The 18,544-nt window shown below is 42.8% G+C and overlaps 1 protein-coding gene across 1 annotated transcript in view; it reads left to right on the forward strand.

Moving 5' to 3' along the window:
• The first annotated feature begins 9,392 nt into the window (after positions 1–9,392).
• The window catches only part of LOC119729012 (transcription factor AP-2-epsilon-like), a 115,268-nt gene continuing 106,116 nt past the window's right edge, over positions 9,393–18,544 (forward strand). Inside the window, exon 1 of the mRNA XM_038201495.1 lies at positions 9,393–9,666. Coding sequence (XP_038057423.1) covers positions 9,664–9,666 — 3 coding nt within the window. The 5' untranslated portion in view covers positions 9,393–9,663. The remainder of the gene's footprint in view (positions 9,667–18,544) is intronic.

The raw sequence follows: 18,544 nt of genomic DNA on the forward strand, positions 1-18,544 counted from the left end.
CTAATTTTGTTACTTGGTATGCCGTCGTGGTCGCAATAAGCGGGGCAAGGTCTGGGGAGCTATCAAGACATCGCTGCCTCTTGTGTCCACCAAGAAGGATGGGGATGCCTCGTTGCCATGGTGACCACGAGCCGTCCCTGGCGTCACTTTTTGTTTAAAGCATCATATTAACACAGTCACCGCTGACGCGACACCTAATATCCCAGTTTAAAATATCAAATAATGGGTTGACAAGTACAACAACGCAATAAGATCGCCGGGGCTCCGCTGGGGTTCGGCCCAACTCGAACTACACGTGTTCCTGCTGTCTCCATCCATACGTTGATTGTATTTACTCTTTTTTTTAATTCAATAATTTTCGAGCGGGAATTCATTTTGACGGGGACCGGTCACAAAATGAATTGCTCCGCAATGAAACATGGCCCAATTTTTTTTGGAGGAGGAGGGGGGGGGGCAAAAAAAGGGGCGTGGTACATTGTGAGGGCGGGTTTCTTCCCAAGAGCGAGAATACTCGTCTTAGTGAAGGTTTGTGGTAACACCATGTGGAAATCTCTTTTGGGAAGATGTGTGGTTCTTGACAAGAACCGGTAGAATGAGAATACTCATCATTCTGACAGTAAACTGATATTATTCGGTTTTTGTTTTGTCTGCTTGTTCGTTAATTTTGCAGCGACAAAAGAGCTGCAGTTTACATCATATTACACTCAATTATTATTAAGAAACATTACATTTGTCAAGAATCGGCTAATCGGCACAGGGCGGACAAAATATGAATTTCTTTTAACTATAGTTTTACTTTAGAGTTCAACACGATTGTTTTGGTTTTTAATACTCCATGCATTGTACACATCTTAATCATTGCACACAGCTTAATCAGTCGGGCATCTGTGTTTGGCCCATCTTCGAATGGTTGCGATCTAGAGTATGTGCTCCTACACAAAAGTGGTAGTGCCGAGTTCTGACCAAAAAAATATCAAAAAATGGTCTAGGAAAGTGCAATCGCTCAAAGCAATTAGAGCCCTCAAAGAAACTGGCAAACTTGTTTCAAAATGAATCGCTTGCTCCTTCTTTTTCTTCTTTTTCTTCTTCTTCTTCCTTTTGAAATCCCCTTCTGGTTGGAAGACCAGCCCTAGGATTGCTTCAGCGGATAAGGAAAACACAATTACCGCCAGAGGTGTCAAATGTTTGTGTTCCCATCACGCCTTGGTGGGTTTTGATATTTCGCTCGCGCCAATTTCTTTCATTCAGAGATATTATTATGGGTTTTTTGTTGTTAGTTTGGTTCAAGCCTTTTCTGAATGGCTGAACTTTGCCCGTGGATTAATGTGTTTGTAGAACTGGAATTAATTACAGGAATAATGTCAGTATATTAAAAGCGGCGGGGTAAAAAAAAAGTCTGTGTCAGATTTTGTTCCCCCGCTCCGTGTCCATGGAAACAGTCAATCAGGGCAAATTTTGAACGGGGCAGTAACATGGTGACCTATTACGGGGAGCTGTTCTTTCCTAGATGAGAGGGGGTGGAAGGGGGGACAAGTCTCTAGCGTTATTGGTGATGCGAGGAAGGGGAGAATTTCAGCTTGATCAAATCGACCGTTTCAGCGTAAAGATACCTCATGCAGTAACCGATTTTGAGATGAGAGTTTTTCTGTTCCTTCCGACGTTGGGCTATGTGTCTGCTAGCCGAAGGGGGTAATTTTCCCGGAGCGATTTTGCCCCAAACTGTAGGAGGACCCAACCAACCGTTATAGGCAAGCACCAACTGGGGATGAAGACTATAGGCGGCCCGAGGGGCAACACACAGAGGACCCGGCAAGTTTTTAGTACCCTAAAAAACCCGAACAGATAGATGCCCCGGGGATAAATAGGATGCCACTTTTTTGTTGTTGTTGCTGTTTGAAAATGACTTGAATCCATCCGCCCGGAAAATCGGCATTTAATCGGGGTGTGAAACAGGACAAGGTTTGACTTTTGGGGTTCAGCTCATCGCGAAGCCAAAACGTAGTCGTTTGCCGCGGGAATTTTGTCCACGCACAGGAGATAATTCGGAACTTCGGGGCATTTGCTTTAGATTTCTGGAAGATGGCGGAGTTGGAAGAGAGTCGCCCATAGCCATCATTTTGTCACTGTTGCGAGAAGAGACGGGTAGATACGATAGAGAGAGTGAACAGAACAATTATCTTCGCCAGAGAGATCATCGCAATTATTTTATGATGAGCTTTTGTTTTGGTGGCGTTTCATGATCCCACTGCATGCAACACTAGCTGTTTTATTGAAATTTGTTTTCTATTTGACCATCAAAATACAAAACAAGACAAAGCAAAAAAAGTGTTTTAGGTCATTGCTGATATGCCCTTTTGTAAATTTGACTCTGTTTTAGTTCCGGATAGAGCTCTCATCGGTCTTTCGCAGTCACAATTGTTTCTACCATTATGTCAACAATGTAAGTTAAATTAGAAATTCAGAATGACTGTGTAACATTTTGTTTGATTTCGATAAGGTTTTTTTTGCGCCAAAAATGGTTGGGATTGCGTTGTATGCACAGCTGCAGATGCTGTCTCCTTGTGTTATTCTAATCAAATCACTAGCCCACTGCCCAGCCTCGACAGAAAACTTGCAGTCTGGGGCCAGAATCTTGGTTTACGTCGCACGAATTTAGTGGTGTCCCCTTCTTTCTTAATAAGCATAACTGTATTGTAATGTTTTTGCAGTAACTTGATCTCATTTTTTTTGGTGTTGAATTTGGTTGGGAGACAGCGTGTCTATGAAGGCAAAGTCCTACGATCGTCTGGGCATTAAAGCTGTGTCCCTTGCGGGTTTAACCTTCAACGATTGACGTTTGAACACCTAATTGCGTTGAATTTAATAATTTGGGTTGATCAACCATCACTATGTCTTGTTCGTTCATTGTGTTTGTCTGTATTGTTTAAACGGAATTTCTGTTCCCATTCCAAATTTCCCTCTGAAAATGTTGTCCCAATCTGCCTGCTTGCAGTCTTTTTACGCTAGTTGTTTTTCTTGTGTGCTTCTTCTCCCTGAAGAAATGTGTCCATATCGAAGTCTGTTTCTTCCCGTACTAAGTTGCCTTGTTCATGACCTTTCTCCTGCTGTTTATAATGATCGAATCAGACTGTATCTATAGTGCCGTGGTGTATCTCGAGAATGTTTCTCAATCCTCTGCTCTCTCTCCCTTGCATCTGCCCGTCTGGGTAAATGCCCTCGGTGTCTCGCTCCCATCTCCCTGCGTGATTCGTTTACGCGCAGCGTGCCAAAACAAAGATGGCGGCGGGCCTTAGTGGGCTTTTTTTGTATTTCTCGCTATAGTGGCCGGTGGAGGGGTTTGCGCGTCTGGCATTAACACGCCGTTCCATATCTGGCCAGTAGCAGCCGGGGGCTAACTCTTGTTGTTCCGGCAGGCTGCCGTGCTATTTTCCTCTCTCCTCAATTTTTTTTTCTCTTCTTCTTCTTCTTCTCCATCTCCCACTCTCTCGCTCCATCTTCACCGTCGTCTTCTCCATCTTCTGCCTCAGTTCCGGAGACCAGATATGAGAACGAGGCCCCTGCGTTCGATGTCATCCAGCCTCATTAACCCACTTTTGCCGCGTTGCATGCTGGGATCATGGGGGCTTTGTCCTGAAGACCATGCACTGGGCTCAGTCAGTCTATATACGGTTGTGTGTCTGTGTCTGTGTGTCTTGTATATAGAGCTCAGTTTCCCCTCCGCTCCTCGAGTCGCTGTAGGCTATGTATATGGATTGGACAATAACCAACTTAGGTAAATTTACCGCGCATGTGATTATGCCCCGCACGTATATGGCTACGAGACTCGGGAAGTGTACGATTTCAAGTATTCTACTTTAATTTTGGAGGCAAGAAGTCGAAAAGATTTGTTAAATCAAATTGGCCCGCGCTCGCTGGACAATGAAGGAGTAGTGGATGGGCCCCCCTTTTGTATACGGATCTCAAGTCGACCATCTGTAAGAAGTGCCTGGAGAATAATATCCAGCCTGGGTACGGGGCTCGGCTCGGGCCGGGACGAGCTTGATTACCGCCGTCATGTTTTACCCATCGCTCTGCCCACTGACTCCGCGGACTGATATTAATAATGAGTGTGAAGAGACCACGCGGGAATCACTCTCTTCTTTAACTCTGTTTTGTTTTCTCTTTTTTTTTGTTTTTTGTTTTTCCGCGCCTCGGGTAAAACGCATCAATCAGCGGGAGGTGACGTCACGGGCGCGAGAATTAGCGCCGAATGTTTACACCCCGACTCGTGCCGCGTTAATCGTTGCAGCTCTCACTGCTGTTTTGTAAGAAACAACGTATATTGGTTTTTTTATCTCGCTAGGTTATGGTAAATAATCTAGGCCCTTGTCATGGCAATCGAGATGTTAACAGACATACATTATTCACCACAGACATCCTTTGTGATTACGGAAAATGGACTTCTAATAAAAAGAAGTGTAAACAGTTTCTTTTCTTAATTTTACGACTCTCAGTTTATCCAGCTCAGTTTTGAATTATAAACAGGTGAGAGCCGAATCCCCTTTTGCTCGTCAAACTAGAGTTTAATCGGAGAGGGCCTGGCGATTGATGAGACCTTAAGACCCCCTGGACTTTGGATCCAAAGCCCGGGCTAAACTGCAGCATATCCTAGGCAGGTGCTCATCAGATCCCGTACTTTTGGACTCTCTCCGTAAAGACCGCCACCGTATAGCGATTCGGTAGCCGACGGTCCGCCGTCACCTGCCGGGTGCTCCTCCCTCAAACCCCCCTGATCATCCCGGCAATAATCAACCCAGACTTATCCGCAGGTGGCTTGCTCCGGCAATCTCTTCCTACAATCAAATTTCCTTTTGGTTCCTGAATTTTTTTTTCCACCGGCGTCTTTCCTACCAGAGCCCCGCGTTTCGCCGACTTGGTTGTGGTCATCTCAGTCCCGAAAACACTTAGTTGTTGAAGCTAAGTGTAAACCTACCCGACCCACCGTGTATATTTATCACCATAGGTTTCAGTGAAGATGGCGTGCCAGCACTCATACCACTTTGCAAAACTACGGTGTTAAAATTACACCGAGTGGCGTCTGTATTACACGAGTGGCTCAATGTATCGGCACCACATCGTGTTTATTTCACACTGCAGAGTTTGCACTACAGCATACCCCGTAACCTTAGTGCATCGAAATGGGAATTCGCACGTAGGATTTTTAACGAGGCTTTCTCAACCACGAAGGCCTAACTAACCAATAGGTATTGGCCCTTTAGGGCGCTACTGTATGACAATGTTCCCAAGTGTCGAATCTGTGTACCCAAAAGTTACAATGTTTCCGACGTCCCTTTGTGTGTGACATACGATGTCAGCCCCTTTCCAAGGCCCCCCATTTTAATAACCCCGACTCCAGAACCTCTCCTTGCCCGCGACACCTGCTCCCCCCTTACCCAGGCCTCTCCCCTGATAAGGGGATGTATTTTCACCTGTCCGGAGCCTCCTCTCATCCCGTCTTCCCATGACCGTTTCGACTCCCAAGCTAGCCTAGCCGTCCGCGTCATGCCATCTCACTGCCCCCCTTAATTCCGGCAGTGGTCGGCTGGTCACGTACAACGGAGGAGGAAACCTTGAAGTGCCCGGTCTACACACTCCATGCGGCCTCCATGCCTACCTTAGACCGTAAGAGGTAACGTGAGACGGGCTTGAAGGAGCCGGCCTGACGGATCGGGTTCACGTCAGATACTAAAATGGCTCTACGGCAAAAATATATAAACCTCTTGGCACACACACTCACACACACAAAATTGGCCCTAATATAACTTTTTTGGGGTTATACTTGTTAGTTTGGGTTTACACTTCTTGTTTCTGTTGATTTTCTCTGTCTTTTGTTATTGCTGCCTGGATTAATTTGGTGCCTGACCAAACCAACAATCCAGGGATTTAAAATCCTTATTATTTATACAGCAGTTACTCCTCCAGGCAACATGACCATCGCTAAATAAACAGAAACCATGGAGGTACAGTTATCTTTAATTATACACAATACCTCTTGAACGATATAACTTCAATATGCCTTGACCTATATTTCCACTTCAGGAAGTTGCTATTCTAAAAAAAAAAAAAAAAAAAGAGCTGCCGCCATCGGCAGAAATACAGACTGTTCTCGCTGGGATTATTTTAACCATTTCCACAATTACACCATTCATGTTCTTCAGTATTTTTGGTTGTTTACCACCTACATCCGGGAACTCCCACTTCCGTCTCGCTTTCACTCCTGCCTCGCCAGTGAACGTGAAGCCCGTATATAGCGAGTCTGAGTCGACTCAGGACCCGCTCCGATCCGTTGCCATCTTCCCAAGGCGTTGTGGCTATATATATTTGTCCCCGGCATCAGCCTGCGGGCGCCTTTTGCCCCCGCTATAGCCACACTGTGCTTCTCCGGTCGCCGCAGCTTGGGTCCGGTGTACCGGAGACTTCTCCCTTCTCTACTCTTTTGCTTCTTCTTCTTCTTCTTCTTCACTGCATTATATTCCCTCTATAATTTCTCTGCCCTGGAGAAGTTAGATGGCCGTATCGTGTTACCGGAGAGTACTTCTCACCCTCCGCTATCGCCTTGCTATTGCCGGGCGTTGTGGTACAAGGGTGGTGTGTGTTGGGGGGGGGGGGGGGTCTGTCTCTGGCCTCATACGCCGGTCAGGAATACTTGCATTGATTGGCCCAAACCCCGCCGACAAAGCCCGGCTATCCTCGGCCTCTCTTTGAGACACTCGATACCTCTACACGGAGCGCAGAGAGAGTAGAGGGGGGAAAAAAGGCCCAATGTTTCCCCTCATTCATATGTATGTGTGAAAATTGCAATATAGTTTGACATCTGAGACGGGGGGTAGTCAGGCCGGCCGATGGAGAACACTTAACGTGATTGATTGGGGCTTCGTGTTTTTCAGCGGGAGACAGAGGGCACAAACGGCGAGTGAGCGCTGCGCCGTACGGCCTGGGTTTCGCCTGAGCCCTGCCCAGCAGTTCAATCCCGTACCGGTCTTTCCTGCCTCGCCAATACCAGAAGAGAAAAAAAAGAAAGGAAAAAAAAAACACCTCCAAACCACTACAGTAATGTGATTTGCAGCTCGCTTCTTGTTGTACCACCCTTAAATTACCACATAGAGATTATTGATTAACGCAGTGGCTGTGTCGGTGTTTGGTTATAAGTAAAATCATTTGACAAACTCGGAGTGATGTCTATGTCAGTGATAGCTCTATCAGGTATGAGTGCATGCACCGGCCCGCCCATCTGAAGCCATACCGTAAAATGGCGCGTGTGACAGGGGAGACTCTACCACTATCCCACGCTCTCTGACGAATCCCAACCGGAATCTGAAGGGGGAAAAAATGAAATCACAACAGTAAGCCCGGAAACATTTATTGCATTCCCACATTGGGTTTTTCCTGTAACACCGGACGAGCATTTCGTTTCAATTTCCCCAAATGTGAAGCAGAAAGTTCACCCTTTGAAGTACGTTGACGTGCAAAGCGCTGTAATTTGGGGGGTTTGGCACGAAGGCCCGAGTCTCTATCGCTATTCACAATTTCCCCTCATTAGCGCCGCAATCAAACTAAATTTAATGACACACTAAGTGCAAGGCACTTAACTAATTTGATATTAATGCAGCCTATACCATATAAGCACCGAACGCCGAGGCGGGAACGCGACGGGCGGGACCAGCTTTGACCGAAATATCCTGCCGATCCATAAATAGTACATTCACTCTCAAAATTCTGGTCACCCCGTTTTTTTATGGCCTCTCCTTTGAATGCCTTTGCTAATTAATAGACGGTTGTGTAAAATATGATTTAGACACTTTTTCGGTGGTGGTAAAAGTGGCTATGAAACCATGTCTTGTTCTTGGACTCTCTTACACCTGAATTCAACTGCAATTCTTCGGCCCTGTTATACCGTTGGGCGAGCCGACTGGTGACATATTTCGCCTTCTGCTTCGTTAGTCTTTTCTGTACTCCTGGGAGTTGGTCTCTATCAACCAAAGTGTTCATTAAATGGAATTACCCACAGCTAATTGTTAGGCATGTTCGTCTGTGTACGGTAACACCTCTCTGCGATGAAGGCGGCGATTCTTGCGCTCCTTTTTGGTGTGTCTGTCTTGTCTTTTCTTGGGAAGGAAACGATAATCTCATCATTTTGGTTTTCGCGGAAGAAGAAAAAGGGAAATGTTTTCGTCAGAGGCATTCATGTATGACCCAATTATGGGATCGCATTGTCACCGCCACTCAAAATACTTAGTCGACTCCGCTTCATTGACTGAGTGTACTTAAGGCACCCCTGCTATAATACTATTATAATTTCACAATTGTAAAGAAAGATTGTAAAGAAAGCATACATACCATTTTCAAGCTTGGGAATCGGACGAGGAGGACAGGCCACACGTCCTGTAAATCAAGGGCCTGTTATTATCTAATGATGGAGATAGAATTCGATCAGACCGAAGTACGTTGTGGGTCACTCGTGGTGTGGTTTTCAAAAGAGCGGGTGCCCATGATTACTGAGAACTTGACACTCTTGATTTCATTTTTGATTTGTCATTTTGCTTAGAAAAATTAGAAATAGATTTTATTTACTAAACACGCGCTTCGTTAATTTATTTATTACATGAAGAGAGACGGAATGTCAAGGGCTATGTGCTTGGAGCCGAGAATACAATAATGGCAGAACTGATGTACCACTTTATTTCTAGTTTTCTAGCTGTCTATTTTTAGCATTTTTATTTAACAAACTGTGGACAAATTTAAAAAGTGTTTTGTGTTTTTCAATTTGTGACGATGATTCAACGCTTTATATGAGTCAAAATAGTTTAGAAATCATGCGACATTTTGTGTACAATTTTTTGCATTGATTTTTCTAAAGTGTGTTCCGAAATTGTCAAATTCGAAGCTTTGAACAGACTGCTATACGCAGAGAGCCAACCTATCTTTCTTTTAGGGCGTGAAGCTTAATGTCCGCCTGTCGTTCTCATTATCGTCTAAAAACTACAAATTCAAAAAGCCAGTGATTAGCAGGAAGCAGTCAGCTCAATAAGAAGGGGGGAACGGCAACACCTAGCGGGCTTCTGAGGTTTTGTTCCTCCAAATTAACGCCTAGAGGTAGGCGGAGGTTTGGCTAATAACTTCCAAGAAGATAATGCTCACGGGGAAAAGCTGAAACACAAAGACTTTTTTTTTCTTTCTTCATAAACCGAGCCTTCGAAATTTTGACCTAGGTTTATTTTGTCCCCTCCCCAATCGTCAAACAATGGGAACAATGCCATGTTTGGCCCTGTAGTAGGTCCGTGACAGGACTCCATGCTCTCTCTCTCTCTCTCTCGTCAAGATGCTTGTTTTAAGCTTTGAGTTAACGGGATGTTGAGGAAATGACGAGATGGGTCCGGACTTGGCAGCTCTACCGGTACGATTGGTGGGCCGGCCGGTACAGGGCGAACTAGACGCTCACGTCACAACATTTTTTTTCTTCGTTCCATCCCGGAGTGAAGCCAGTTCGACACTAGTTACACCTACCCAAGGCGAGCCTTGGTCTGTGTACGAAGAGACTTCACTGCGGCTGGTTGTAGACTAACGTCTTGTAAGACAGTTTTGTGGGATTCACCGTTTCCGTTTCGTGTTCGTGAGAAGTTGATCATGGTGAGTTTTCTTTGTCCATTTTGTTGATGTCATCATCAGTGTGTGTCAATTCTGCTTTCCTTCCAGTAATTTTGGAGGTCAGGTTTTGGTCAGAACCGGACGGAGACTGTGTTTTTTTTTTAAATCACATCGGTGTATAAGGAAAATGTGTAAACGAACGAAATGCTTCGACAGGCTGCGACCACACCCTATAGAACAAGAGTTACTCGCGCGTCGGTCTAAACCGGCGCAACGTAACGCAGTTGGAAACATTGGAAAGCAAACCATTCCATTCCACTGATTGGAATGGAATATTTGTATAAACAAGCTTTTTAATTGTTTTTCATAGACTTGTTGACAATGAACGATTTTATTTTTGTACTGACATTTACTTTTAGAAAGGAATTTTGCAAGTTTTGTTTTGTTTTCTGGATCGATTTCCAGCAAATTCTTCCTTGTCTTTTGGGGACAGTATTAAGCGAGGTGGTGTTTTCGATACTAGCGATCTTAGTTGTCGGAAGTGATGAGACAGTTTGCATTAATGATGAGAGGAGCATGACACCATCTTTAGCAAGCCGGCATCGTGAAAATATCAACTGCAAGCATAACATGACAAGTTTTTGACGCGCCACCTGTAACAGACGAGAGGTAAAAAAAACACACACGACACGCGCGTTGCCTTCTGCATATCCTATGAACTGACTTTTAAACACTTCGGTATAACTTGAGAGTCCGTTTAACACTCTCCTCAGATGAGAAAGCATCGTGTTTTGGAAGGCAAAACAGACCCCCGAGCGAAATGGTGCCTTTAGCCCAGGGTCCTTAGCCCCCATCAGACATATCGTATGTGTACCGAGCGCTCAGGATCACAAGTGCGTGTGTGGCTTGAGCGCCTCGGCATGTGTACAGTCCGAGCTATTAGAAGCACTTCTCCGTGTGGCGCGCGGGGAGAGCATGGGGCTCTCTGATGGGATAGCGGCTTCGCTCCGGTGGAGTTGGCGGGGAGCAAGTGGCGAGGAGACGGTATCGCCGCCGGACAAGCACGCTGAAGAAGAGTGTTAATATCCGTAAGCTGTCTTCTCACCTATGGAGTCTTTGTCACTATGTCTATTTACACTTCGGGTCCGCACCGTAGGATGCGCGCTGAATAAATGCCGGACTTCACTGTTTCAAGATGAGCAGTTTAAAGAGTCATTTTGCGGCCTTAATTCAACAAACGTCCACGCTCAATCGAGCCTACTTTCGAAGGCCGGTGGTAGCCTTGTAATCTACTGGTGGCACACTCCAAGAGTTGAACCTCATCCGCCAACTTTGCAATTTGTATCAAGACAAAAATAAAACAAAAGCACTGAATCTTACGCGTGACATAAACCCCAAGTAATCTTAAGCCGACTTCGAACTCGACAAATGGGACATTAGTTGTCTGAACATTATCTCCGCGATTGCATCTAAATTTCATTTCAATTAACTGAAGCCTTTCGATTTCTATAAATTATTTCTCGTATTAGATTCAATCAATAGGAGCAAACACCCCAAAGTTATATTTTCTTTTGGGACTTGCCAACAGGGGATTACTCGTGATGATAAGACAAACACGTGTAAGCAAATGAAATGGTGATCGACCAATTAACTATGGACGTACAGGACATTATTTTGATCGGTTAAATCATAGCCGGCGATAAAAACGTTCATGCAGAATCCTGGTACAGGAATTCAGCTCGACTGATCTCAGTTTGCTTTTGAGTTCTATATTCTAGACTTCTGTTAAAAGCCATAATCGCAAGCTGTTTGTTTAATGACTATTTTGAAGTTTCACCTAACTTAGTTCCTCGAAAGCTGTGGGCTTACCTTCAAATATATTGGGGAGTCAGGTTGGCGCAGTGGTTACTGTCCTCGCCTTCCACCACTGTGGCCAGGGTCCGATTCCTGCCCAGATTACATGTGGATTGGGTTTTCAGTCCCTACCTGATTCCGTGGGTTTGCCCCAGAATATTCTCCTGGGGTTTTCCTCCCACCTCTAAAACTGTAATTTCTTCTCGTCTGCTCTCTACTGGTTTCGTCAGGTTTGCGAGTTCCAATGCCCAGGGCACTTTTGAGTAATCCTTGGTTTCATTACCAGAAAGAAAGAAAGAAAATAGACAATGGACGTTACTTTTTAATGCTTCACGAAATTATGTCTTCCTTGCCGTCAGAATATTTTGGTGACAGCAAGTTTGATACTATGAACTCTTGAACCGCCTTGTTCAATATTGAAGTTTAAAATCACTACCACTGCCAAATCAATTTCGGAGGGCGTTTTTGTTTAAGGCCAATTAATTATCCTGATAATGATATTGTGCTGTACTGCTATTTCGTCATTGTGTGCAGTTGGCGAGATATACATTTGAATCGCTGTTTAGTGTACTGTTTATTTCTGCTCATAGGAGAAGGAAAGTGGTAACGCTGTTCACCTCGGAACAGTCATATAATTTGGGTAAAACTAATGATTTTTATTAAGAAAGAAGTGCAAACACATGTTTGTGTTTTCTCCTATTCTCTTGATTAATTTGCTTGCAAGAGTTAGCAATTTAGGATTGCAAAGCCATGATGCAACACGAACGATGCGGCCGCGGCCACCGTCCTTGAAAACCAAAGTCGAGGGTTCTCGATATAATGAGGGCGCACTTCATATTAAATGACCGACTGCCGTTTTAATCCTCGTCATTAATAAATTTACCGTCCCCGAGATTATGTTTTTGTAGGTGAATACATTCTAAAACAAATGACAAGAAATCTATTAATTTCACGCTGTTATGATCTGGTATTTTTCGGAAGCGATGGGCTTATTTCATTCTTAGAAAGATTTTACCTCTCCATTTTTCCCTTTTTTTTTAAATTAAATTTTGTTTTGGAAGCCAGTAGTTGGCGATTTTAAAGGTAAGTTACGTAGGAAATTAGTCAAATTCCGGGATTTTGAAAACTGTTTCAGTCTGAGCTTCAGTCCCGGTCGGCTGAACACGTAGATAAAATACAAAAATTTGAAATAATAACTAAACAATTTATTTATTTATTTATTCGGACGTGACTTTTTAAAAACATTTTTTTCTTGTAAATGCATTTTAAACAAATCAACCGTTTGTCTCATTTGTTTTGTCTGTGATTCTTTCTGTTTTCATTTCGGTCCCATTTTGTGCCCGTTCCTACCAGGCTCAAATTCTCGACTAAAATCTTTCCATATTTTTTTCCTACACTTGCTAGCCAAAAAAAAAAAAAAAAATCTGATTTCGCCCGCCATCTTTTCAAAACTGATTTCCAAGTTTCATTTCCACAGCTCAATAATAAGGTATCAAAGTCTTTGACAGGTCCACTTGCCTCAATAGCCCAGCCTTTCCAAAAGAAGTAAAAATACAAACCGCAGAATACAAAGACATCGTAATGACCTTTTCACTATGGTAAAAATGTACAACCGAAGAAAAGAAAGGAAAAAAGGGGAGATTTTGAAAAGATTTTTTTTTTTTTTGAAAAAAAAAAAGAATGAAATAACGAATGAAGAAAAGAAAGAAAAGAAAGAAAAAAAAGAAGGAGAAAATTGAACTCTGAAATGTGATTTGCAGAGAGAAGGGGTTCCGGAGAAAAGACGATTATGGAAGCATTGAGCTTGATAAACAGACGGGCGCTTTGTCCGCTCGAATTCGCGGTCTTTTTTTCCTCTCTTTTTTTTTTTAGGTCATTTGGTTGCCGGAGTGAGGGTGGTGGAAGGGACACCTTACGGCGGTGCTGCGCGCTGTTTCGCCCTAGATTCGACTAAGCCGATTAGCAACAACCGGGCTCTGACCGACGGTGAACCTAACTATACCTCATTATGCACCCAGGATTATTATTATTATTATTATCAAGATTTTTTTCTCTTTTTTGTTACCTCTGGAAGGAAAGAGAAAAAAAGAGAGATTAATATTTGACTATGGTTTTGCAATTGCAAGTGAATATTATTTTTATTTGAAGTGTTTTCAGTTTCCTGTTCGGCGTCCAAGCGTGGGGTTATTAACCGCGTTCTTCTATTGTGCGCGCTGTGTAGATTCTAACCGTAACTTTCAAGTTTGTATAGCAAAACGGACCAACATTATTTTGGAAGTCCCCGCAAATAATGAAAACTTCAATATGCACATGTGGTCAGGTTCTCCTTTGATAAAACCGCGAGTTCTAATCATTTCTTTCTTTCAATCGCTGTTGAATAATTTCAAATGATTTTTCGATTAAATGTTCGTATACGATTCAAATACAATTTCTTTTGAGTCGTTTAAAGAAAACCAGGTTCCGTATAGACCGACAGCAGTAATTAAATAATCAAAAACACACCACATTGCAGATTCGTAAATGGGTGGAGTCGATGAGAGCGCCTAGTTATTAGGTTAGAAAACCCCGCCCACTTTAATCTTGCAAACCATGACGTCAGCGCAACACGGACCATTGACCGTTGAGGTATTTGCATATCCTAAATACGCTCATGAATACCAACGGCGCAGGCAAGCCGATCCGAATGACATCCCGTGCACTGGCCGCAAATTTCAGTCCTGGGCACGGTTTGTGATTGATCTCCCTGTGGTCAATCCGTTCTAGTTCCAGTTTGTAAAATAACACAGACCCCCATATTAAAATATATTCGACAACTACGCATATTAGAGGCTTTTGGAAGCAAATGTCGGGAAATAAATGTAAATTTTCGTTGATTGTATCATCAAACCTTCACAAAAACATCCTATACCTTTCTCTATGATATCATTAAAATAACAAAATAAACAAATACATTTTCTCACGGTTTACAATTGATACACAATATTAAAAAAATGCCATAAATACATTCAAACACGTCATTCCTGCGATTTAGTTCATTTCAATTCAAAACAAATTAACCACGATGAACAAAACATGTTTGGCAATTTTGTTAAAGACAATAGATTGGACGTCATCTCCACGTCATTTTGACGTTTGGACTTGAATGGTCTGCAATAATTGGGGGATGCAACAACAACAAGGAAGCTGTTGAAAACAGAGCGAGATTTCATTAATATCAATTAACTTTCTGGTGTTGTTTTCGTATATGTAATTGATCACTTTTAGTGGCAAAATTGAGTTAAATTATTTTAACAATGAACTTAACTCTTACCGCGAGTGTCGTCTAGTGTACATCTTGTTTATTATATTGGCATTGTTGAGTAAGTTTGATGTTTCGTTTGGGCTGTTTTTAGGATGAAAGAGAGAAAGCAAGTAGCGGAAATTGTGTTTTTTACTAGGTTAGGAAACCATTCGGTATATGATAATCACCTGTTTTTAGCCTCTAAGTGTTCCTGTATGAAATGTTCAAGACATCGGATTGACTATTTCAGGGAAGTCTTTGAACAATATTTTGTGACTTCATCGTCTAACAGGAAAAATCTCCGTGTCAATTTTGAGACTGTTGATGAAATTTTGCTGAAATGTTGTTTCTCCGGCTTTTCCTAACTTTAATGTATCGTCCAACGCTCATTTATATCCTGGTGTCGGTCAAATTCTTGATTTTTTTCTTCGTTAAGTTGGCTTTTTGCACCAGGTTAACAGTTTTGTTCAACTAATTGTTGTTCTTATTGTCCAGGTCTTGTCTTTGTTGATATCTTTGTCTTGATGTATTTTTATGTAGTGCTTTTTACTGGATGGGTTACCCTCAATAAAATTAATTTAAAATATATAGATAAATACATATAACATATGCCTGCCAAGACCTATTGTCTATCGTCCCATTGGTATAGGCCGGTGTCATATGAAATTTAGACTCCCATAAAATCGGGACTCTGTTAAAATCATCTCTTTCACCTTATAATTGTTGACTATAGTCCACTCACCGTCCTAAATTATCTCATTAAGGCGTGCGCAATACCACTTCCGAGTTCGTATTTTATAGAAGTCTAAATTTCATACAACACCGAGCTAGTCCTAGATTTGTTGACAGCTGTTGATGCTGATTTGTGTCTTTAAAAAGAACCACGTGAAACATAAATATACCTCCGAGTCTTTGAGGAAGTGGTCTCCGCTCCGAGTATTAGTTTTCAGTGCAGCTTTTCACAGCTTCATGTCTGACGCGATTCTCTCAAAACAACCGGCGGAGTTGAAGATGTCACCGGGTCTGAAGATGCCTCGATGACCCTTGACCTCATAACACCTGGGCCAACTGGGCATGAGGTCAGCCAGGGTCAGGCAGAGGTCCCCCCCTCTTAAATGAAAGGTAATCTTTAAGTTTAGCGGTTGCCTTCATCAATCGCGCTATCGAGTGGCCAGGTCAGCTCAGGCCAGAGCCAATATGTCATGGACTGAAAGGCGATCTCTGGGATGGGGTTACGGGGGGTTGCTGGCCGCGCGCGCGGCCCGGGTCTTGGTATACACAGGCAGACCGTCCCGCGCTACCCATCCAGGCCTAGGAGTCTTATTTCATCCATTTGTCGATTGCCGAGGAAGATGCTGCAAAGAGAGACAAGGAGAGGAGATATGGACTCTCTCCGCCTCATCCTGACTGCGTCATTGCTAACGATTCTAGGCTGCAGCATGAGAAAGACGGACGGCGAAACTTGCAATCTTGGGCTGCTCCAATTTTGAGAAACATAGATGTACAAAATGTGATGAGCAAAGGACCGAGAACTTATCTCCAATGTATTTTGTTGAGGAATATGCAAGATAAGAATTCGGTGTTTTTTTTTTGTACGTACAGTCGATGCCATCTTAAGGTTTATCATGTTAAAAGTGACCTTTTAATGTTCATTAAGAAATTAGTTCGCAGAACTCGTATAAGCACTGAGTTCCAAGTTGTGCGCACCTTGTGGAATTCGGCATTTTATTTTTGTAAGCCTGAAAACAAGGAAAGCGCTAGAAATTGCATAAACATAATTGTGACTCGGGCAATGATGGCGGAGAAAACAAATGAAGTAAATTAACTCATTCAATTTCTAAAGTGAAAAATCCACTTTGTGTAGCTGCAACGCCCTCTGCCGGCGTGTCGAATCAAATCTTTAGATAGTAAATAAACGAATGTTCTAACAAATTTCTGGGTTTGAATCCGACGCTGAAAACTTATCAGTAGGCACAAGAAAAGACTGAGCGAGTTGGTTTTGTTTGCGGCAAGCAGGGCAAAATTATATACTCGGCATAATAGCATAATGTTCATTTGCATGTTTTCGATGCCGAGACATGAGGGCGCCACCATACCGCGACATAAATCCATGTCGAAATACCAGTTCATTCCGCCATTTGAATTCTCAGTTTTTCTGTCGTGACATCGGATGCTATAATGCCTCCCCACCCCACCCCGGAGTGACATTCAAATTAACATTTTTGTTATAAGAAAAATATCACATTAGCCATGTGGTTGTTTTTTAACGATTAACCTTATCCACCGTAGTGACAAAGAAACAACTTGGACATTGTGAGTTATTCCGTGCACTGCGCACAAAATCATTTGTTCAAGCTCACGGCTTTCTTCAGTCATTGGAGCTTTCCTTATTTCCAATTATGACAGTGAGTAGCGCTAATGCGGCCGGTGTCCTACTTCCAATATCTGATTCTTTGCAAAGGTCTTATTATTATTTCTTCTACAATCTTGTCCTGGTTTCAACCTACATAGATAACATCACAACCAATCAGCGTTCGACCGCTACTAGATGGGTTTTAGCGACCCCGGGCGTCTTCGCTTTTAGTTCTCCCAACGCCCGCAGCACACTTAGACCCTGTTTTTTCTTCTTCCTTTCATGAGATGTCGACCATCTTTAAAATAAAACCCATGCGTCCTGTTGACCAGCTCAGACATCTGAGTTCCACGTCCCTTTTGCAAAAAAAAAAATAAACGGCTTGATTGACGTCTACGTACCGTTTTCCAATCGGGTGGCCTGGTTTAATTTTTTTTTTTTTGGCGCGAAAATGTCTCATCTCTTCATTCTCAGTCGTCGAGAAATTGTCACTTTTATAGGGAGTCTCACAATGTAAACAGACATTTCTGGTTCTTCCATCGACTTTGATGTGTTCTCTTGTACCGGGCTTTTAGTCGCTCGCACATGCGCACAAGTTGACCAAAAATGGAGAGAAAAAAATAGTAGGCCTATGAGAAAAATTGGTGAGAAAAATTTCAGTATGCATATTTTGTTTGTGTGTATACGCGATATTTTTGAAGGATAAGTGTTTAAACGAAGTGGGAAAATCATTTTTTTTGGGGGGGGGTGTCTAAGTGCCCGATCGAGAATAATGGTATAATGATATAGTCATGATGTATTGTGCAGTGAGATAGCCTATACGTGTTTTGGAATGAGAATTAAATCCATTCGATTTTCTAATAAAGATATAAGATTGGAAGGTTGGCATGGTGAAGATATAGCTATAACTTTTCAGAACCCTTTTTTTCTTTTATGTTTGTAATAACAAAAAATTGTCACATTGTGCTACCGTAAATCTTTATCTTATAAGAAAGATATATTAAAATGAAAACTGAACTTGCACCGTAATGTTGCCTTTCAAAATATCGTTGTTCCAAGTTGGTGTGATTTGGTCAGGTTTTTGTTTTGGTATGTGTTCGCATCAAGAGCTGTGTCTATATAATTATACTTACTCACTGGCAACAATATAGCACCTTGCTGTATCAGGTGGAAGAAATTAGGGAAAATAATGATAACATTTTAGAAACGTAACGAGTCTAGAGTTGGGTTCAGGTCTCCGAGGCCTAGAGTGAACCTTGTAGACACTGGATTCTTAAAACTAGCTTAAAACTTGTGGAGTTATTCGACTCGGGCGTGCTCAGCGGGATTCAAGGCGGTTGTGATACGGTCATTTCGCGTCGCGACTCCCCTTCCAAGAACAACAACAGAATATGCCCAATGTCTCAAATTTGCTGGCTAGATTTGCGGAGTCG

This window comes from Patiria miniata, unplaced genomic scaffold (assembly GCF_015706575.1).
Source record: "Patiria miniata isolate m_02_andy unplaced genomic scaffold, ASM1570657v1 HiC_scaffold_20, whole genome shotgun sequence".
NCBI classification, from domain to species: domain Eukaryota; kingdom Metazoa; phylum Echinodermata; class Asteroidea; order Valvatida; family Asterinidae; genus Patiria; species Patiria miniata.